The sequence below is a fragment of the Lissotriton helveticus genome, chromosome 1_1, assembly GCF_964261635.1.
Source record: "Lissotriton helveticus chromosome 1_1, aLisHel1.1, whole genome shotgun sequence".
NCBI classification, from domain to species: Eukaryota; Metazoa; Chordata; class Amphibia; order Caudata; family Salamandridae; genus Lissotriton; species Lissotriton helveticus.
The window spans coordinates 674,706,116-674,729,439 of NC_136057.1; the positions used below are offsets into that span (position 1 = coordinate 674,706,116).

The 23,324-nt window shown below is 42.4% G+C and overlaps 1 protein-coding gene across 1 annotated transcript in view; it reads left to right on the forward strand.

The window, feature by feature from the left end:
• The window catches only part of GRM3 (glutamate metabotropic receptor 3), a 1,294,065-nt gene that overhangs the window by 1,198,956 nt on the left and 71,785 nt on the right, over positions 1 to 23,324 (forward strand). The window contains exon 6 of the mRNA XM_078674187.1: positions 12,420 to 12,594. Coding sequence (XP_078530313.1) covers positions 12,420 to 12,594 — 175 coding nt within the window. The remainder of the gene's footprint in view (positions 1 to 12,419; positions 12,595 to 23,324) is intronic.

The window sequence follows — 23,324 nt, forward strand, 5'->3', positions numbered from 1 at the left end:
TGCGTTCATCCATGTTTCAGTAAGGAAGGCGACGTCCGGTGATGTAGTGTCGAGTAGATCCCAGAATTCAGTGGCGTGTCTGTGGACCGAGCGGGTGTTGAGCAGGATGCACTTCAGGTGGTTAGAGTCGGAACTGTGTTTGGGGGTAGTGGATGTGGTATGGGTCTTATCGCTGGTAAATTTGCAGGAGCGGCAGGCGAAGGGACCGTGGGTACGTCCCGGGGCAGCTTCGTAGCATTGTGGTGTGTGTCCGGGGTTGAGGGCGAGGAGAGTTGCAGCATCATAAGTAATGCAAGTGGGCTGGCTAAGGCGGGGACGAGGGGGGCTGGTTTAGGCCCTGCAACAGACAGGAATGACTATCAAGGCTAGAACATGCCAGATAGGGCAGGTTCTGTGGTGTACCTAAGGTACCAGATTGGTGGGTACAGGTACAGCCTCTCCTGTCCAAGACGCAAACCATTCATGCCTGAGGGCCACCCAAAACACAGACGTAAATGAGAGCATTTCTGGGCCTCATTGGGTATTACAGGAGGTTTGTGGGGGTTGGGGTTGGTTAGAACCATTCTCTCTTCCTGACTGATACGAATTCCTAAAAGCAGCCCCAGAATGGGATCTGGACAGAGATATGCCATACACCGAAGAAGGCCATGTGCACAGTACCAATCCTCAGGGCGCCTGACTACAATAAGGAATTTATTGTGCAGATAGATGTTTTAGAATACAGGATTGGGGTTCTTCTCTCACAGTTGAATGAGGAGGGCCTAGACAAACCTACACCATTTATTAGCAGGAAGCTACTATCCAAGGAGCATACTGGAGTGCCATTGAAAGAGAAGCATTTGCAATGGTCTGGACTTTGAAGAAACTGTGGCTATTCTTGTCTGGAACTAATTTCTGGGTTCTGATAATTCACAGGATACAAATGCAGGATTAGAATCCTAAACCGTTAAGGCGGTCCATCTCCATCAGGATATGGACCCCCCCCTGGGAATGATGATGTCAATGCTGATGGTCTTTCCATGTTTTTGTACCTTAGCGATTAGAACTTCCATGGAGGTAGGTGGTTCTCTCCACCTACTACTGGTGGAACCCATGTGGGAAATGGCCATCTTTTGCAAGGTGTAACCCCAGATTTTTACATTAACTTTGCTAACTTCAGAAATGTGCACCTTTTCTCTGCTAACCAGAGGCAAAGTGCCTGTGCCACTCCTTTCTATATGATGAAGTCAGTATACCCCTAATTGGCATATTTACCTTGCCTATAATTCCCCAGTGTGTGGAACCCAGCATCGGTAAGTCAAATGACACTAGCAGACTGTAGCATTCATTGTGTTTTCCACTAAAGTGACAGTGCAAATCCTGCCTTCAGGTCCACTGTAGCCTGACTAAAGCAGTTCTAAATTGCAAACCGACATGTCAAAATAAACCCTTTTGACAGACCTAAACCTTTCTTTTCAATAATAATATGCCAGCCCTTATTGACCAAAATGTAGGCTGCATAGTATGTAAAAGTAGGACATGTTGAAATGTAATGTTATACATGTCCTTACAGTGAAAAAGGCCCACACTCTATATTCACTGAACCAAGGATGTTTGTTCTATAGCAAAACACTGGGATGCACTATAAAATGTAATATTGTTATCTGTGGGTAGGAAACACCTACAAAATTAAAATCCCAATTTACTGGTGTAGTCGGATTTTATAAAATATTAAGGAAAATATACCTTTTCAATGATTAAAGCCAAATTAGCCTCCAGCTGCAGCTCTCTAAGTGCTTAACCCTGAAGGAGGTACCAAAAACTGCCCTTAGAGCAGGATACAAAGGCTTGGGTTTGGGGAGGTGTTTTTGTTCCTGTGGCAGGATGACCGTTTGGGCAACGACAAGGAACCTAATTATCTTCAGAGGCCTCTACTGTCATTGGTAAATGTCAAATGACACCTACACAAGCGTCTTCCTTGTTCCCCAGCCAGTCAGGTTTTAATACCAGTGGTGAGGAAGCTGCCTCCAGAACTAGTTTGTAGTGACCACAGGGGAGGGATTTTTCAATTCCCTGGCCACACCTCTGACGTGCATGCAGGCTCTGCACAAGGGGAGAAGAGTTTCTCCCTCCTGGAATTAGGCAGAGGAGAGCTTGGTGGGATTTATGGCAGTAATGAAAATAGGACATGCTGCAAAATAGGGTAGGGTAACTCCTGGAACATTTACTTCAATGGTTAGGTAAGGGTCAGGGGTCATGCCCACCCACAGGCTGGTGCCAGGCATTAATGTGGCAAGCACAGTATCCTCCTCAGAACACTACTGGACCTGTGGCAGATCAGAGGATGATTGAACTTGTCTTAGACCTGAGAAGAGACCTGAAGGACTGTGTCTGCTACCTCTCTCTTGTACCCAAGACAAAGACGGGAACTCCAAAGGTCATAAGGTTGACTTCCTGTTCCATTTTCATGGGCACAACAAGCTACAAGATGCCTATCCTGTAACTGCCCCACTGACCAGTTCCAACTTGACATGCCCCGGACCCTGACGGTGGCTTCTGCTGGAGTGAGTCTTGACCCCCGAAATGCTTTTCCAGAGATCCTGGAAACCCGGGCCGTGTCACAGTGTACTCCTCCTAACCTCCTGAGAAACCTGGGACATAGAAACCTTTTGAATTCAAAGCCCTCTGGAGGGCCAGGACAAACCTGCAAAGTCAATTCAACAAAGGCGTGTTGCAGCTGAGCTGAAGATTCAGGTTTCCCCTGCCCTGAGCTTTTTCTTAGTAGCAAATCTGATTTAGCAGGACCTCACGGAAAAAGTATCCGACTCTTGGAGCCCTCTTTGGTTATAGCCTGCCACCTTGCTCCACTGGAGGAATTGGAGCTCCAAAAGAGTGACTAAGTCTGAATGTAGAAATCTTCACCGGTCGAAGGCACCAAAAGTATCTGGTCAGCTAGGGACCTTCCCTGGATGTGAAATTCAAACTTCTACAGCTCAGAGCTTTCCTACCAAAAGTCCACACCTCCTCCGGGACCTGAAGATTTGGGACTTCCACTTCAGAGATTAGGTCCAAAGGTAAATCTTCCAACCAGGTTGAACCTAGTTGCTGTAGATCTCAGTTGCTTGGCAACGCTTCCATATTTGTTCAGTGTTTCTAGGCGTCAAGCAGGGGGGCACCCCTGACCAACGGGATGCAGGGTGCCACCTTTAGGTATGACCTCTTCCTCCAAAGTGTGGCATATTTTTGTCCCAGAAATCACTATTCTTCCAAAATCCAAGATGGATCAACTTTCTCCTGGAGTGTTAGATCTGTCTAAGCCTACCCACTGGTGTGGCTAAGTTTCTCTAACACTCCCCTTCCAGCTCCTTCACTAATCTAATTACAGGGGCTCCTGTGTGGCTTGGGTGCTGGAAGTGGGGGTTAACCTGTGCTGTCCTTAAGTGCCGTTCTCTCTTTGAAGACCAGTTTGGCTACTCCCGCCCCATCCTACCTTTTGCTTCTGGAGCTACAGTCCTCCACCCACAGGAAATACTTTGTCACTCTAGCAGGCCACTTCACACCTCATTAAGACAGCTTGGCACAACCGGGCAGAGGCTGGCCAATCAGAGAAGTTCTGCTGGAATGCTGGATTTTAGCTCACAGAAAAGAAAGTAGTATAACTTATTTTCTGTAAAACCTACAACAAATCTAACAATGGTGAGTTCTTCTAATTATATAAACAAAAGGGGGGACGAGAATGGACTATGTTTAAAGGGGTCCAGTGTACCTGTCCAGAGAACAAGAAACAAGGTTGTACAAAGTTCCCCTAGGGGTGGACAAGTAATAAGGTCTCTCTCCCAGGTTGCTAAGAGAAAGCAAGGAACAGCCGGTCATTGACACGCCGTATGTGTGGGGGTAGGTTTTACCGGCGCTGTCTCCTCGCCGCTAAGGGTTAGGTCCCTAGCGCAGTCCCCACAGGAACTAGCCACGCAGACTGACAGTGGGCTCGCAATGGTCTGACGGTGATGCAGTACTCTCAGCCTGCTATAGCCCTAGACCCACCAGGTTGTATTACAAATACCCCGTAGCTCACTTTTTGGGGACCCAACGAGTATATGAGCACTATCTGGTCCTGAAGAATTGCCCCTTTGGGCATGAAACATGTTGACCATGTCTGAGGGTTGAAATGAGGCCATACTAATGGTTACTTTGGTCCTCGATATCCCTCTCTGCACTTTTTAATAAAGTGGCTAGCCACATGAATAAAGTTAACTTCGTGGACTATCCAACTTTTTTTAACTCACTTTTTGCTCACTACCTCACTTTTTCTAGCCTCGCACATTTCAGCATATCACGGCAAGGAACAAAAGATCTCCGTAAAAGAGTGACACTTGTTGTTACCCGTCAGGCATTGCAGCGCCGGCTTGACGTAGGAGCAGGAAGCCGATGATTTAAACAACATCTCAAGTAGGCTGAACGAGTTCTTCTAATTATCAGATGTATTCCTTGAATTATATTTTTAGATCCTTTTTATCAATAGTTATACTTTATTAAAGTATTTCCATGTTAGCCTATGGAGCCACTGCATTACAATTGGTAAAAACGAAATTGGCAGTTTTTCCCACATCGGGGCAAATCAAACATCTTCTATTATGTCCCTCCTTATATTTACAAGACACGCTACCCATGGGGCATCTATGGGAGCCATTAGAGTTGACTTATATGTAAAAGTAAGGTCATTTACTATCTTGGAAGTACCTTTGATCCCAAAATCGATTTGCAGATAATTCTACTTTAAAAGCAGCCTGCAAGGCAGGGCTGGCTTTTAAAATGACAGCAGGCACCACAGTAGTGCACACGTCTGTGCATTAAGTCTACTGGGCCTTTTAACCTACATGCTTCACCATATACTAGGGACTTACAGGTAGTTTGCCAGTACCATTTCTAATTATACCTAATTACCATGTACGTTTAATTAGACCACAGACACTGGGTCTGGTAGCAGGATCCAGGGCACAATCAGAATAAAAATAACAGCATCTATTAGTCAAAATTGTGTCAAAAAGGGGGTAGGCGCTGCAAACATGTCCTAGTTTCTCACAGTATTGCATAAATAATTTACACTTTGACTCTAAGTAAAGCCTGCCGGCTCTGTGTCATATCTGCCAGGAGGTTGATCTCAGGTTAATTCATGGACTACCTGACAAGGATTGCAGTTATTGTTTGAGGTGGATCATCACCTCCATTAAGCAATACCCACAGTTTCTTACAGTATAAAATACAAAGCCAGTCTTAACAATTCAAATAAATGTTCAAGAGAACAGTTCAAAGTTTGTTTTCATTAACACAACTTTCAAAATACTTCTCTGTAATACTAGCAACATTTTTGAAGAATTGTCTAGCAAAGGACATTATGAATGGCAGGGGGATTTCCCTCCGATAATCCAACATGACTGTTGTCCTTCTAGAACTTGCAAAAGTTTGAGGTCTGCGGTAAACAAAACAGTGGTTCACCTGGAACTCAATAAATGAATTTCACCATTTTGAAGAAAAATAATTTGATGCATACAATGAATGTAGAAGACCACATGATGGCAATCTGGCGTAAAAAAGATTTTCAATCTACACAAATAGTAAGTAAAGATTAAAGACAATTACGCAATTTAGTGCAGGGTTTATGTGCAATTTGTAAGTGACAAATGACAAGATGCAAGTGCAGTGTGTCCAGTGAGAAAGCACCGAAAGGTGAATAAACAGTGAGCCTGGACAAAAATAAAAACTTTGCAATATGTGTTTCTTGGTTGTGCGCAACTTTAGTTCCTTTGAAGACAGATGATTGATGCCAAATAATTTTATTTGCAGTAGGGCAGTGCTGGGAATAATAGCTCATTGCCATTATTCTACCACATGGTCATGGTGTCTCCTCAACATGCACAAGCAGCTTCAGACAGCATTTGCAGTCTGTGATCACAGCCAGACTTTCCATCACAGAAAGGAACCTGGCACAAGCAGATTTGGAGAACCCCACGCACATGAGCACACTAAGCAGTAGGCAGTATCTCCAGCTCCCTGTTCTTTACACTAATGTCTATCAGGCCTGGCTATCTGGCTCTCATGATAGCTAGTAGAGCTTCAGGCTGACGCTGGAGAATATGAGAATGTTGTCATCTAATCAATTGTAAAGACAATAGTAAAAGTGCTAGCTATCCTAACTGCTGTGTCAAGCGTGGTGCGTCAATTATAGAATGATGGTGTAATTTGCCAGGCCCAGATCTTTAAAAAGAACACCAGAATATCCAAAGGGTAAGGAGTAAAATGCTGCCTTGGCTTGTACGGTAAGTGTACAATAGTATATCATTTTTTAAGTGTTCACCCGACTCACTTGCCTGTTTTTTTTTACTTTAGGACTCTGTGCATTTTGATACTGTATGACACTTTGGCACAGAGGCACAGTGTATGTGTTTTCTCCTAAAATGGGTATTGAGTATTTGTTTTATCTAAATGGCTTACTTAACTTTCCAGAAAGGCCACAGTATATGGCTCAGAAAAAAGGACCAATGATGTGGAAGTTAAATATCATATGCGAGCTGCATCCACAAGTATGACACAACTATTAGTTTCCAGAGTGCACCACGGTTTTCTGGCTGGACTGCAGTTGAAAAGTATTGTCAATAAAAAGTGCCTTGGCTGTGTGAAAAAAAAACCCATCATTTATACATTAGTTAAGTCACCCCTAAAGTGTTCTTACTAAGTCAACAAAACTACATAAAAATGGGAAAGTCAGATATTGATATATGTATGCCCTCATAGTTTACAGGTACACATATGGGGGTAGGGGCAGAAATAGTTGGAAAACTGAAGGGCAGCTATCACAGCTCCTCGTTTTAAGTAGGGATCCAAAAAGTGATTTCATAAATTGAAACCTTTCATTCCCAATAGGAAGGAAAATGAGTTCTAGCACTGGCAGGTGGGAGGCTGCTGCATCTGTATAGGGGAGTGGAAAGAAGGAGAAATAAGGCTCCTGTGGCTGCAAGAAGGAAAGGGCAATCTTGGTTGTGAGGAAGTGTTGGAATAGGGAGGTGGGATGTCTGCAAGAAAGGTGCCCAGATTAGTTGTAGGCAATTCTCAAATTACTATCTAGTGCACAAGATAACACTGGCAGCTTACAACCACCTCCTCAGAGTATTTCTGGACACGAGAAGAACATTCTTAAAAGAAAGAAGATTGCCTCAATGTTGGAAGAAAAAAGAACCAAGAACTTATTACTCCTGCTGTCACCCAGGCACTGAACTATGTCTCCAAGGACCAAGTGGTTGGCCTCATCTTACCTTATATGGTGACGGCAAAAGCAGAAGGACTCCGGACTTGAAGAAAGCTCGGCTGATCATTGTGGACTGGACCATGCAGGAGCCATGGCTGGAGAGAGAACTGGAGAACAGGACCAGGAGGCTGCAAGAGTGACCAAGAATGTTTTCCCTGCACCACAACTAATTCAGACTGTTTCTCTCCCTGGAGGACCTGGATAAGATGCTAAAACGTTCCCTGGAGGAGCACGACTTCAGCAGCAAGATATCAGGTCTCTCTAACTCTGGCTAACAAGAGGCTGGAGCAGGACTTTTTAAGTATCCAGTCGCATGGAGTACTCCCTGACTATAGCCTCCAGTCTTGTCCCACAGGGAGTTTTTGAAAAACAAAAAATAGACAGAGAGGTTTATGGGCGGTTTGGCGGAGGACAAGGAATGCTGTACATTGGGTGTTCCTCCCACCTACGATATTCCTGTTTTATTTATAGTCATGAAAACCCCTAGGTAAATTTGATTTGATTTGATTGGGAATTTGTATAGCGCTCTATCACTCCAAGGAGCATATTGGCGCTTATTTGTGGCTTGTGTAATCCAGAGAAAGAGGTGGGAGATGTAGTGACCCATAAGGCATTTCAGTTTTAAACCAGGGTTTTACAGGTGGTGACTGCTTGATTGTAGATCCAGGTTTTGATGGTTTTCCTGAATTTGCTCTCGCAAGAGATTTCCCGAATTTGAGATGGGAGTTTGTTCCATGCTTTAGAGCCTTTGACCGCTAGAGACTTTCCCCCTCTAGTGGCCAGTCGGAACTTTGGGATAATCATTAGGTTGGCCGTAGCAGATCTCAAATGACGTCCAGGGTAATAGCGATTGAAGTTGTTGAGCAGGTATGTTGGGCCTCTTTTATGAAATGCCCTAAAAGTGATTATCAATAGTTTGAACAGGATTCTTTTTTGTATGGGGAGCCAGTGGAGAGTGTCAAGTGCTGCAGATGCCGAGGACTTTCTTGGCATTTTTAGCACTAATCTTGCTGCGGCATTTTGTACCATTTGCAGCTTATGTAGGGAGGCTTTGTTGACGCCTATATACAGACTATTACAATAGTCTAGCCTAGATGTGATTAATGCCACAGCTACCGTTTTCCTGGCTGGTAGGGGGAGGAAGTCAAAGAATTTCCGAAGGCTCTTAATGACATTGAAACAGGAGCCAGCCACTTCACTGGTCTGTTGCTTAAAGGACAATGCCTCATCAAATTTGATTCCTAGGTTTCGGGCACTCTTTATAGTGCTCGGCGGGGCTTCTACGTTGGATGGCCAGCAGGTCTGGGGGGAGAACAGATTGTTTTTCCCGAAGGGTAAGATTTCGGTCTTTGCAGTGTTACATCTCAGATGGTTTGTGTTCATCCACTCAAAAGTGGCTTTCAGACAATCCCTAAGGGAGCGTTCGGCGATTGCCGCATCCTCATCTAGTATTAAAACTAGTTGAGTTTCATTAAGGGGACCATGTATAGGTTGAATAGTATGGGGCTTAAGCTGGAGCCCTGAGGTACCCCAGACTGGACTTCCCTTGCCTCAGAGTGATATGGCCCTAGGATGATGGTCTGTTTTCTTTGTCTGAGGAAGTTGGTAAACCATTTCCACACGGTGCCCCCTATGCCTGCACTACTCAGGCGATGAAGTAGAATATCGTGGGACACCGTGTCGAATGCTGCGGATAAATCCAATAGGATCAGGACTGCTCTTTTGCCCTGATCCAAAGCGGCCCTGATTGTTTCCGTCGAGAAGATGAGGGCAGATTCAGTGGAGTGGTGAGAGCGGAAGCCCGCTTGATTTGGATGGAGAAGGTTATTGTTCTCTAAATATGCGGTGAGCTGTTTGTTTACGCATGTCTCTGTAAGTTTGCATAATGCTCGGAGAAGTGATATGGGTCGAAGATTTGACAATGTCGTAGGGTCTTGAGTAACTTTTTTTTGGAGAGGTTTAACTACTGCGATCTTCCAGCATGTAGGGATGTCTCCTGTTTGCAAGGAAGAATTCAGTATTGAGTTGATCATTGGGTTGACCTCATCTTTTATGGCCTTAAGTAGTAGAGGAGGACAGGGATCGAGAGGAGAGCCTGAGTTCAATTTTAATATGGCTTGGGAGGACTCGGCTAAGTTAATCATGGTAAAGCTGTCCCATGTTGTGGTTCCGAGTGTATCCTTTGGAATTATAGGGTCAGCTGTGTTTAATGCTAGCTGACTGATCTGTGGGAACTCTTTTGTAAAGTTTGTAATTTTCTGTTCGAAATATTCCTCAATTTTGTCACAGAGAGCTTGGGACGGTGGAATTTCCTGAGATAATATTTTGGGTTTTCTGAAGCCGTTGACTATTTGGAATATCTCTTTTTGGTTATTGTTGGTCGACTCAATCAGGTTTGTATAATAGTTGGTTTTCTCAAGCTTGATAGAGGTATGGTAGTTCCTCCTGGCTTTTTTATAGTTTTCCCTATCTTCCCTCTTGTATTGGTGTCGCCATTTTCTTTCTAGAAGTTTCACTTCTCCTAGTGTGACCTTTAAGGAGTTGGTGTACCAAGGAGCGGATTTTTTCCTTTGTATCTTTTTTGATTTAGTTCCTCCTGTTGTCAATCTTTCCCCAATAGTTTTCATCCAGCCCTTGTAGTGTTCATTATCAGTGATCACATTTCCCACTGGGGATGGTTTTTCTGCCTCTACCCAGTTCGTTGCGCTTGTATTGCAGGTAATTGAATTAGTTTTTCTATTGTTATCTATTTTTAAATTAAAGCTGATGAACTTATGATCTGACCATATTTGGGTCAGTGGTGATTCTACTGTAATTGTATTGATATTCGAGCAGATGCAGTCTAGTATGTGCCCAGCATTATGAGTTGGCTCCACTGTTTGGATTGTCAGGCCTAGTATGTTCAGGATATCTTTAAAGCATACTACGTTAGGATCATTGAGATTGTCCAGATGTAAGTTTGTGTCTCCTAGCAGGGTGAAGTTAGCAAATCGTAGAATTAAGTTAGCAAGTGCTTCTCCAAGGCTTTCCAGGAACCGGGTTGCTTGTCCGGGGGGTCGATATACTAATAGGCCAGAGAAGGTAAAAGAATCATGAGCTTGCAAACTGAAACTCAAGCATTCTGCTTCTTTTATTTCGAGTATTTCCATGGTTGAACATTTAAGGGAATCACGATGTATGATTGCTAGTCCTCCTCCCCGTTGAAGAGGTCTGTCCAATCTCTGTATTAGAAAGCCCGGGGGTAGGGCTTTGACTATATCCGGATTGGACCAATCTTTGAGCCACGTCTCAGTTACCATTAGACAATCGAGGTCTTTTTCAGCAATAAGGTCATATACATGTTGGGCGTTCTTGCACATGGAACGTGCATTTATGAGGCCTCCCTTGAGAGTCATATCGGCGTTTTTGGGTCGTTTTGTCATGAAGGGTACAATATTTTGTTTACATTGTGGGCAGTTAAGAGGTCCTATCCACTTGTCTACCGCGATGGTTTGAGGACAGTGCGAAGTATGGGTATTCAAAGATAATAGATGTTGTTTAGTAGGTGACATGTAGGAGGTGACCGGGACAGAGTTTCTAGCCCTAAGCCCGGACTCTGCGCGGACGGGCGCAGACAGGCAGGACTTTGGCTTGACTTCGGCGCCACTACGGCGCCGCTGTCCGCGTCCGCTGCGCGGAGGAGTGCCCATCTCCTTTTGTAGTCTCGGCGCTAGAGCACTGGGACTGCCTTCTTCCCTCAATATGGCCGCCACAAAACCACTATTATGTCAGGGTCTGTGACCAATGTGTCCGAGAGTGTGGGGAATGCAGGAATGCAGGAATTGCCTTTAAAATACGGCGCAAATCAAAAGTTTAACGAAGATTTTCAATTTTTAAAACGAGGTGGTGCAAGTAGCCTAACACCCGGCTTTCCGCCTCAGGTGTACACAAAACACAAAGTCTCGCGAGTTCTCGCGTTGCCTCCTTTTGTAGTCTCGGCGCTAGAGCGCTGGGACTGCCTTCTTCCCTCAATATGGCCGCCACAAAACCACTATTATGTCAGGGTCTGTGACCAATGTGTCCGAGAGTGTGGGGAATGCAGGAATGCAGGAATTGCCTTTAAAATACGGCGCAAATCAAAAGTTTAACGAAGATTTGCCAGTGGAGCCTCTGATGGATCCGACAGTGGTAACACTTGATCTAGCAGATTGTTCACCAAAGGACAGCTGGGGCGCAGTGATCGTCACCCTACATTATTTAGAGCGCAACAACCATCCCTCATTTTCCATGATTGTATCCACCATGGCAGAAATGGGCAGAGAAAAGGATTAATGTTTCCCATGCATGAAGAAAAAGCTCTTTGCGAGTCAAGGCCAATAGTTTTTGTTTCAAGAAACAAATTCCCATCGTGGGAGTTCTTATCTTGAAAACAAAAATGTTTGGCAAGTGTACTGAGATTCCCTTTAGGCAGATGATGATCTATAAATATGGTGTACTACTCTCTGCAAGAGTGGCATCAGATCTCCTCTTCTGGTGGGACAGCAGGACGCATGCCAATGGCAAAATTAGGCTCTAATTATGATGGCTAAACTTTGTACTGGGGTGAGGTGGCAAATGTCCATTGTGATTTTCATTTGGTGCTTTGAATTTTTTTTATCCTTTTGCCATAAAAAAACTAAAGAAATCACATTACCAGTCCTCTTCGATCAATTCCATGTTTTAGCTTATTAAATTGTTTTCATTAATTTTCTAAATTGGGAAAGAAATTGTATTGTGTAATGTTCATGACTTTAAAATAGTTTGGCCCTGTTTGAACTTAACACATAATTTTCTGGTGAACTGCCTGCGGATCGTGCCGATTCTTCCAGGGAGTGAGCAGAGATTCTATTACAACTATATTGTTGCCTAACCATATTGTGTTTATTAAGTTTATAGGGGTAACCTCTTGCCAAATGAATAACCCAATTTCTGACAATGTATGTTTTGAATGTATAGAGGTTGTGTATACTTATCCAGTTATTGCTAAGTTTGTGAAAAGATTCTGTGTTCTTGTAAACATAGAAACATTCATAATTATTGTTGTGCTATTAATTTTAACTTGCTTTCTGAAATTATGATTAAAGATATTGTAATTTATTCCATTATACCTTTCTCTTTCTAGGTGCAAACCACTACAATGTGCATCTCTGTTAGTCTGAGTGGTTTTGTTGTGCTGGGCAGTTTGTTTGCACCAAAAGTCCACATAATACTGTTTCAGCCACAGAAGAATGTCGTCACTCTTAGACATCATCTGAATAGATTCAGCGTTAGCGGTACAGGAACCACTTATTCTCAGTGTAAGTAAAAAGCAAGTTTCAGGTTTTTGACAATATTTATATAACTAGTTTTAACTGGCTACTGGGTCAATGTAGTATATTAAGAAGCCAGTGCCAACTTCTTTCAGTTAACGTCTACACTGATAATAGTTGAGTGGGCAAGCGATTGAACGTCGGCTTTTTATTGTAACACTCATGTAAGGATACCCTTTCTGTTGTGCTTGTCAGTTAGCTGTTCAATGCTTGACTTCGAGAACATGACACAATTGTACATAATGATAAAGTGTTTGTTTCCTGAATTATACTCAGCAGGACAGCTTCACAAAAATGTTTTTTATTTTGCAATATGTGAAAATCTTATTTTGACTAACAAGAAGTGCCCTTGAAGGGTCAGGATATGCGAGAGGGTGGTGTCCTCAAGGTTGTCTATTTCCATTGGCTATTGGGCGTCTGGAAAGAAAGGTGCTGACCATTATCATGACAATGAGAAGTGAAATTCTTCTGCTTGTTTCTTCTTGGACTCTTGTTATTTTTAGGTGTCATGTTCACAAATGCAAGGAACGATGCTTTGTATGTAGTTCACTTACTGCTGCAAACACAGGCTAGTATAGTAAACTTAATATGAGTAGCACAGAATAGCAGTGTAACCATCAAGGATCATCATGCACCACTTCAGTTCCTGCTCCTGAAACTATAGATTATGAGGATTTAAATATGGACAAATACACTCTCCTGATAAACAGGTACAAAGGGGTTTAGAAACATGCTCAGAAATCTGTCTACCTTTTACTAGTGGAATTTCCCATTTTGATCTGACAGTGCTGTGTGTTATTGTTGTTTGGGTTAAGCTTGAAGTATACGTTTTATAGTTTGAAGAAATTCTGCTTAACTAGATATTCATGGGCTGAGACATTGTGTCAGCTCAGTGTTCATGGCATGAAAGAGATTTCTATCTAATACATCTATCCATTGCCAATGTAGCTTTTTGATACATGCATTATAAGAGAATGCGTTTGCTCTCCTGTCATCAGTCTGGCTGCAGTGTTCTTTATGCCATGACGTGATATCACATAAACTTTAAGAAATGTAGTTAATTCAGGCCTTTGGAACTTGCTGTGTTGTGTGGTGCATGACAGCAATTCGGCCAACTGATGCTTGGAGCAACTAAGGTTAGCCTGAGTGAAGGGAGCAGGTCCAGTTTTCCCTCTCAGAGAGCAGGGTAGGTCTCAAACAGCTAGGCAGTCCTCTGGTAGCAACAGGACAGTCCTCTGGAGAACAAGGCAGGCAGACCTCAAGTAGCAGTACAGTCTTCTGGGGAACAAGCCAGTTCTTCTTCTTTAGTAATCACGGGCCCAGAGGTGTACTGAAGAGAGGTTCAGGAGGTTCAAATTTAAACGTGCCTTTGAAGTAGGGGCATTCTGTATACTACCCCTACATTTGGTTCAGGGAAAGTTCTTTCCCTGTCAAGGCTTCAAGAAGTCTGGGGTGATAAAAGTGGGGCAGGAAACAATTCAGCCCCAACCCTCCTAGCAAAATGGCCCATTCTGCCTACATCTAGTACCCTTTGTCTTACTGTCTGGTAGGAATACACAGAACCCAATAGCAGAGCAATTTGCAGGAATGTGACCCAGGACACTGGCAGCAGGTACCAAATGTTTAGGGCAAGAAAATCCCAACTTATTAAATGGCTCCTGTTTAACTCGGGACGCCAATCTGTGATGGCTATACGAGTTACTAAAATCTCGAGCACTGTCTCATAAAAACATCAACCAACTCAGATATATACAATTCATCATTGCTAAGAAAACTGGAGGATAATCTTATCCAGATCGATTCGAACCATTCCATTTGTGCCAATTTCTCATGAACTAACAATATGTTCATACCTTAAGGGTCTTCAGTCTAATATGTATTTCTGGTCCTGTAGATGATCTTGCTGATACTTTACAAGATAAGACTGAAACATTGACAACTGCAACCCACTTTCAGTACCATTGTGATAGAACAGTTGATCATCATATGTTAATAACAATTTTCTCAAAATATATGAAAGGGGTTGTAACAAAAATGATTATGGACAAAATCATTGTAAAGGCGAATTTTCTCAGTCATTTTTGTTTATGTGAACTGTCTTTTGTACCCTCAACTTATGTTATTTATTTATATAAATGTGTATAGAAAAAGAATACACCTGTTTGTCCTATTTTGTTTGGCTTTATCTTGTTCTGCTCATTTGTTTTGTTTTGATTCAGTCTATTGTAAATTTCTTTTAAAATTGAGTTTAATAATTTATTTGATTGAGGTCATTATTTTTGGTCCTCATAATTGGTTTGTTAAACTTTAACAAAATGTTATATAAAAGAAATCCCTTGTAACTTCTTAAAAGTGACATTTTCTGAATTGTGACTTAAAATCAGACTTAACCATTGAAGAGGATTTTTAATTACAATTCGTTTGAGTCTCAACGTGGTATTTATACCAGCTCCCAATCAAACGTTAGCACTTATTAAATGTAATTAGGTATCCCAATGTTATGCAGTGGTAGAGATATACCTTACAGCAGCCTTACAGCAGTGAAAAATTACTTTAGGAGTTTTTAACTTCCAGGACATTTAAAGTATAATAACACATGTCATACTTTTCAATACAATTCAAAATGCCACATGGCCCTTCGGGGCCTAAAAGAAGACTTAGTCCTGATAAAAGGTTTATTTTGTCAGGCGAAATGCTAATTTTTCAAACTACACTACAATTGCAGGGCCAAGGCATTTTTTTAAAGTCTACTTTACAGTGTAGCACAATGTGTGCTGCAGGTCTTCTAGTAACATTTAATTTGCAGGGCCTGGGAACATGTAGTACAAGTTACTAGAGACTCACAGGTAAATTAAATGTGCCAACTAGGTGAAAGCCAATTTTTCCATGTTTTATGGAGGGAGCACAATCATTTTTTTCCCTGCTAACCAGCAGTAACGTGCACAGAGGGCTTATGCCAATAAACACATATTCAGAAAAAATAGGAGGGGTAAAGTCAAAAAGATTGGGGATGACCCTGCAGAGGGCCAAGTCCAACACCAGCCATCTCAAATTCTCTTTAAAAAAGGTAAATCAGGATGTTTTTCAGAAATTATGCTTAACAGGTATTTCGTCATTGACAGTGTAAGAAAAATCACGCTTTTTATGATCACCTCAATTTTTAGTGACTGGTATTGCTGTGATACCAGGGGAACCATGATCCAGTCTCCATTGATTGAGTTAGTATCCAAAGAAATGGTCAAATTGGCTAATCCCCAATTATAACATTTAGATTTTCAGTAAGGCCATATTATAAGGTACAGGTAAATAAACGAATAGCAGATTTTAAAGCCCATAAGGTTCTGTATAAATGTCATACAGGCAACTTTTTAGTGTTAGCATGTACTTTCTGTGGCTAGCCCCCAAAAGCTATTTTCACTGTAAAGGGATGTAACTGTACTATGAGCAACAACTAACATTCAGAATAAAACACTATGTCTGCTTCCTTGGGTTTGTAGTAAGGTACAGAATGATGCAACTGCTATTTTTGATAATGATTAAATATCCAATTCACTAGTGAGTTTGGATGTTTGATATTTAAGGAAAGTAACTTTTAAAAAGTTAGGCTTTGTCGCCCTGAACCTCCAGTAAACTAATTAGCATTAGCCAGCAGCAGGCCCCTGTCAGTGTTTTCCCTTAATGAAGTGTGAAAACTCCTCCCAGATCTAAACAGATGGGTTAGGACTTTTTACAGGAAGACTTGGGTGTGAGATATTTCTCTCCTCTCAGCGAAGGAAGGTCAGCTGAGGAGGAACAAGGAAAGTAATTAATTTGAGAGGGACCATAGTGATGTTTGCCCATTTATAGTAAAGTGTAAAAGAGGCCTCGGGAATGGAAGCCTTTGTTCACTTGGACAAATTTAGCCAGCATGGCACTAGCCCACTTGGAATGGCAGTTAGTCCCAGAAGCATTTTGGTGTAGTTGACGATGAATAGACTGCACATTACCCTTATTACATCCCTGACTGGAACACCAGAAGCCTTGAAGACAGAAAGGTCCTGCCATGATGGATTTGGCCCCTGGGAAGGTTTTCTCCATTGGGTAGGAAGTGTCCAGAAGTTACATCCTCCAGTTGGCTAGTGAATCCCATATCCCACTTCACCCATACTTCGTCAGATCAAATCTGGACTTGAGGAAGAACAGAAGATGACTGGACTTGCTGTGTGTGACCTGTCCTGTGTAAGGACCTATGGGGCTGGTCCAAGCCCCACTTGTACCTAGGACAGAGAAGTCAGCTCCAAGAGTCAGTTGGCTGACCTCATGTGCAGCCGGAAACTAGACTGAGACTGGAGCCTGCTGATGATTTCCGCTAGAGTGGGTCCTGATTGTAAGTGCTGTCCTTGACATCCTGGGACCCTTAGAGAAGACCAAGAGGGATATACCCCAGAAAACCTGAAAAATATAGCAGTTTTGTATTTCCAAGACCTCCATTGCATAAGCTAGACATTGTTGCAAAGGTGTCTGATTACAAGAGGACTTCATTGGCTACAGCTTCCCATATTTCTCCACTGGAGGATTTTGGCCTCCTTAAAAAAAAGTTTAAAGTTAGAAAGACTGAAGAGATGACTTTGTCAGGAGCAAAATTAGAATATTCCCACCAAAACGAGCAGCTGTAGCAGTATCTGCCTCATCCAATGGCAAGCTGAGAATTTCTATTTCTATTTCAGAGACTCAATCAGAAGGAACATATTTGATCCACTTGGGTTACCTAACCTCCGTTTCAACACAGTCAGTCTGAAATCATACCTAAGTGCCATTCAACAGCAAACCTTGGGGCATATTTATGTGAAAGAGGAGAAGCGTGTTGTTAAGCTAAAAAGGCTAACCGCACATTTCATCACTTTAGATAAAACACAGATCTGCACCATATTTACAACGATATGGTGCAACCCTGCATTTCCACCTGCGCTGGTGTTATATTTAGCTGCTTAGAGCCAACGTAGACACCCTTGCACCACAGTGCAAGGGTGCCTGTGTTGAGGGGAAGATTGTTTACATGCAGGAAGGTCTCAGGTCCTGCACATAAACAATCTTTAAATGCCGTTTTGTAACTTCTATGTGTGCTTTGTAATACAGTGAATTGATGCGAAGACAAGGTTGAGTTTGTAGCCTCTAGTGGTGTGTTTATTTTGTGTCTTGCTATATCATGTTTAGTGTATCAATGAGGTTGGCAAAGTCATCTCTTAGGTGTTTTTTGACTTGCGGTGTCTGGGAGGTTGAAGTCACCCAAGAGGGTGGTGTGAACATGTTAGATAGATGAGGTGGTGAGGAGATCTAAGAATCCATCAATGAAGTCCTTGTTCTGCCCAAGAGGCCCATAGATGAGATGGAAGGTGACAGTCAGTTGCAAAGAGTGGGACATGGCATGTCATCAGCTACATGGAGTTGAGTGTTACTTGGCTGCTTAGAGTACAGGACCAGGAGGACTTGTAGATGACAGTAAGGTCTCATCCCTTCTCACGTGCTGTCCACATGATGGATGCTGTAGCATGTGGGAAGAAAAACTTCAGGGCCTCATTTATGAAGAGCGTTGCATCGCTGGGAAAAAACAGCGATGCAACACTCTTGATAGTGCCATCATGTGACACTGCATGGATGTGCCAGATTTACACTATTGCACTCCATGTTGCAAGGATTGCACAGATATACTACATCTGATGGCGCAGTAATAATGCATTACTGGAGTGTATCAATAAACAGACACAACTCCTGTAATGTGTCATTACACATGGGGCGTTTCCCATGTAAAAGGGCCTGTGTCACTCCTTAAGCCCTCTTGAAGGAGGTGTAACGATTGTGACGAAGTCAAGTCGTGGAAGTGGTGCAATTAAATCCCATAGATTTGACTGTGCCACTTCTACTAGGCTTTGATAAGGGGAAACGTCCATCCTGCATACATTATACCTGATGCAGGTATAATGTAGCGCAGGTCATTACTTTGTAAATAGGGTGAAATGTGGTGCATAGTTTATGCGACCACAGCATCACATAAAAGTGACACAACTTCATAAATAAGGGCCCTACCATGTGCGAAGATGTGATGAAGAAAAAATCATGTTTGTGTTAGATGATGAGGTCTGCGATTTCTCGTGCCTGAAGTCCTGCAGATCGATCATTAACGAACATAAATTGGAATTTGTGCTCTGTAGTTTGTTGCATGGTAGTTAGTGGGATGTTTCCGAGGTTGGGTCTGTGTGTTTTGCAATTGTTGTCTAAGTGTCTGAGTCACCTACATCTGGACGTGATTGTTGGAATTGGCAGTATGAGGGCTGGGAGATACACATGATGTTATCTTACCTTGTAATGTTTATTGTAGTTTATAACTGGTAGCAAAAAATATACAACATAGTTTACTAATTAACCAAGAACAAAAGTAGAAGAAAGAAAATGAGAGAACTTTCACAAACGAACCTTGGAGAAACCATTAGGGGAAGACAGTGGTTCAGTCTGCTTAAGAAGCAGCATCTCCTGTCAGTATTTGTCCTTAATATGATATTTTTCATTTTTCAGACATTAATTTGGCTTTGAGTGTTCAGTATGCCTTCAACAGGAACACTAAAACATGATTACCACTGTCAGAGTTAAGTAACGTAATTATATCATAGGAGTTCAATGTGTTGCTTCTGCAGAGGAGTATTATTAATCAAAAAAGTTATAAAAATGTTGATAGTGGCACATTTAGGAAACATATGCAGTTTTCAATTATGTGATACATTTTTCAATGATAATCCGGTATTTACATCTCACATGTTACAACATGTGTGTACATTTTGTTGTATCAATGCAAATGAGGCAACCACTTATATAGATGTTTTAGTAATGCACATTTCTATATTAACAACATACCAATGCTCTAAGTTAGAGGGTGAGGGGTGGGTGGCTCACTGGACCTTAAGGTCACTGAAGGGTATGGGCTTTTGGATCAAAACCTTACCCCAAAACTTGAACACCCTAAAATGTAGTCACCCCCAAAAAATGTTTTCATCTGGTTCTCTGACAGAATAAATTGTGTGTTAAGGCACCTCCTACGCATCAATTAGCAGAGCAAATCAGTTCAAACAAGTAATGGGCCCACTCAATATCTGACTTCTAGATCTACAAAAAGTTGAAGGGTTTTAGTACAAAGTTCAAAACATAGGCGACAGAGGGAAAATGCCATAAAGGCTCACAGATACAGAGCTATACAGAGTATACAAAATCAGAAACTATTCTAAGCCCCAAATGAGCAGCAAAATCAAAAGAGAGTTAAGGAGCATCCCTAGTAGAACAAGAACGTCTTCTGGCTCACCCCCAAAATTAAGGGGTTCTTAGTCACTATTTGTGCATAATAAATTAGGGAAAATGCAAAATCAACATGGTCTGAGCAAAAGTGTTTTTCTTTAGTAAATCAGAATATAAGGAATAGTAGGTCATTACCTAAACACATACGCACCATCCCATTCTAAAAAAACATATTCAGCACCTTGTACGCTAATACCATTCCAAGATGCTCAAACAAATATGAAACATTTAAACAATGGAACTTTCGGGGAATAAATGAACAAGTATGCAGAACTGAAGGTAGCGAAAAGGACCTTGATAGTGTTTCAGGTCACAGGAACAGGAGAAATTTAATCAAAAGCAATGTAATTATAACAGTGGAAATAAACGATTACGCATGAGCTTGACCATGGTCTGCGTAGCCTGATGGGAGAAATGCATGTGGGGGGGATAAGGGAAGCAAGGGTGAATGATAGAGATGGCATCAATGTTGTCTAAGATGGCATCTAGCAGGAAAATGTGGCATAACTAAAAAACAGTGACAAACACACATCTACACATCATATACAATTAGTTTCAGCTATAATCATGTTAATACAGCCTATATATGCGAAATTGATTATGAAAAGACATAGACATTTTATTAATACACCAAATACAAACCTCAAAAAACACAATCCGTACATTCTATATCGACATCTCCACTAGTGTCGCTCCCTTAAATTTTGCCAACGAGTGGAGAATCCTACATTTTTTCTGCCCTGACCTTTCCTACACTTAGCAAATGGTTATCTTTCAGGTGTCGAACAAATAAAAAAAACAACTCTATGTCATTGTTCACAATGTATTCTCCTTCTGGCTACAGCTAAGAAGGCTGTTTGATGTTCCATTCTTTGAGATATTGCAGTTCAGCTAATCCAATATGCCCCTGAAGAACTGGATCAAAAGTATGCCGCTTATGCGGTTCTTTTTCAAGAAAAATGCCCTATATTTTCTGATAATGCAGCTATATAATTTATGCTAGCATGACACTCTCGGGACAAATTATTGCCAAAATTATGAATAAGCAAATTAGTACGCAAGGCATTCATTGTGTAGAATTGTCCATGAAAATCTGCTCCGGAATGTTTTTCTGTTTTACGTGACATCAAAATCAAAAATATAAAATGGCCTTGTTATATCGTTTTTGCTGATAGGTCTAATATTATGTGCAAACTGACTATGGCAGCCATGTTCAGACATCCCTGTGGTAAATTATGCGCTTGAGGTAAGATGCATATATATGTATCTAAAGAGAGGCTATACATTTTATTACATTCTTGCTTTCTGGTTTTTAATATTAAAACCAGCCTACAAAGTTAAAATCAGGGTTTTGAAATATGGAGAGAAACAGTTTAGCCAGGCTAATTGTATTGTTTAATATGAAAACAAATAAAAATATTTCTGTTCTGCATCTTGGAGCTTGGGGCATTAATTTATACAACTAATGTTTCAGTTCATTGCAATGTCAAGGACTGTGCCTGAATGCTACTCTTCGGCTGTTCAGACCTGTATTTAAAAGGGGATTTGCTCGTTGTTGTAGAATACCTCAGAGAAACGGCGAAAGCTTTCTGTGAGGCTTAATTGTATCATATCAGAGCTACCCAGCCTATGCGATTAATCAACATGCTGGTGCATTGGCAGCCCTTTCCAATTCAAATGTAAAACAAGAACATACAATATCTTAAGTATATCATGGTAATTACATAGGCTTCAAGCACCGAGCTATTACTAAAACTGATTCTGCAGAGCAGAAGCAGAGCGGAATTATGTTACCTTAGTAATAAATCGTAGAACGTAGGTTTGCTACTTTCATTGCGATGTACAGAGTAATAACAATACCTAACTCGAGATAAACAACAACACGAAGCTAAACCTATTGATTTAAAAGAATCATTTCAGAGTGGTCTGGAAAACTTTCAAGTAAAATGAAGCTAGTAAATAGAAAGAGAGGGGGGGCAGGAGGGCAGGGCGGCAGGGGGTTGTTCAGGGTTTGGCCATTGCAAAGGAGAAGGTCCTTTCCCGTAGGAAAATATTTCTTGAAATTTAGCAGCCATCGGCCAAATTAATTTAGTGCCCTTGGGGTGACGTACTGGTGGAATCTGGACGCCATATCAGAGGGTAAGCAATATTGTAAATCGCCGGGTGTACTACAACTAGGGATTTGAAAATAGCTTTTTTAACTGGAAATCAGATGAGATTTCTGAGAAAAGGTTTAATTTGGTGTGTCCATCTAGTGTCAGTCAAGAGGCGGACTGCCGCGTTTGGGCTAACTGGAGTAATTGGATTGGTTTTATAACCTCATTTATTTAACTGGTTATTATTTGGCTATAAACACCATTTGTGCAGTGCTGTAATGTGGTGTTTACCCCCAAGGAAGACGCTGCAGCCACCGTGAGGTTTACCGACTATTTTATTAATTGCTTTCCCTAAAGAGCGCCGAGCCGCTAATGCTCCATACTCGGCTGTTCGCGCCACTCTAAGCGCGATGCGCGCGCAGCCCCAAACATGGCCGCCGGCACGTCACGTCAGCGCGTGACGTGCAACCACTAGACCGCGCCACTACATATCTCCCCTTTTTCCAACACAGAATGTTTTTACTCACAGTCCACCGTTCATGTCACAGTCTCGGAACCTTGCTGGTTTGACCACCACTCTACCCCTCCGGGTCAGTCTCACCGGGGTAGTCGGGGCCACCCCTTCCGGGGTCCCTTCGTTTCTTCCTCCGCTTCCTAGCGCAGCCGCGCTTCCATCTCCTCTGCTCAGGTCCTCTCCGCCAGCAGGCTCCTGGTCGCCGTTGCCAGTCCTTGCCCCTTGCTGCTCTTCTCCTCTCACACTCGGTTCCACTTCCAGGTGTTCCTGCTCGACAGTTCCTTTCTCCTCATCTGCCAAGTCTGCCCCGCCTTGGTCCCATCGTAGAATTTTGTTGCATCTTGCCATGCGGTCCTGTGACCATACATTTCCATCGCTCAGCAGAGCCGCTCTGCCCAGTACTTCCTTAACCTGCATGGGCTTGCTGTATTTACTCTCTCCTTTCCTTTGTAGCGTGGCCAACTTTACTCGCACCCATTCCCCTTTTTCCAATTCAGTGTCTTTTACGTTTCTCCGGTTGTCGTAGTGTTTCGTGTAAACGGCTTGTGCCTTCTCCACGTTGGCTCGCACCACTGCTGGGGACCACTCGCTCGTTATTGTTTTCTCCTTCCACACTCGATTGTCCCGGGTAAATGGTTCGCGGCCCCTTAATATCTGGAAGGGGCTGTAACCCGTCCCTGTGGGGGTGATCCTGTACGCCCACACCATGTGCCATATCTCCCTTTCCCAGTCCTTGTTGTTGGAGATAGCAGCTTGAACCGACCCCATCACCACTCTGTTAAATCGCT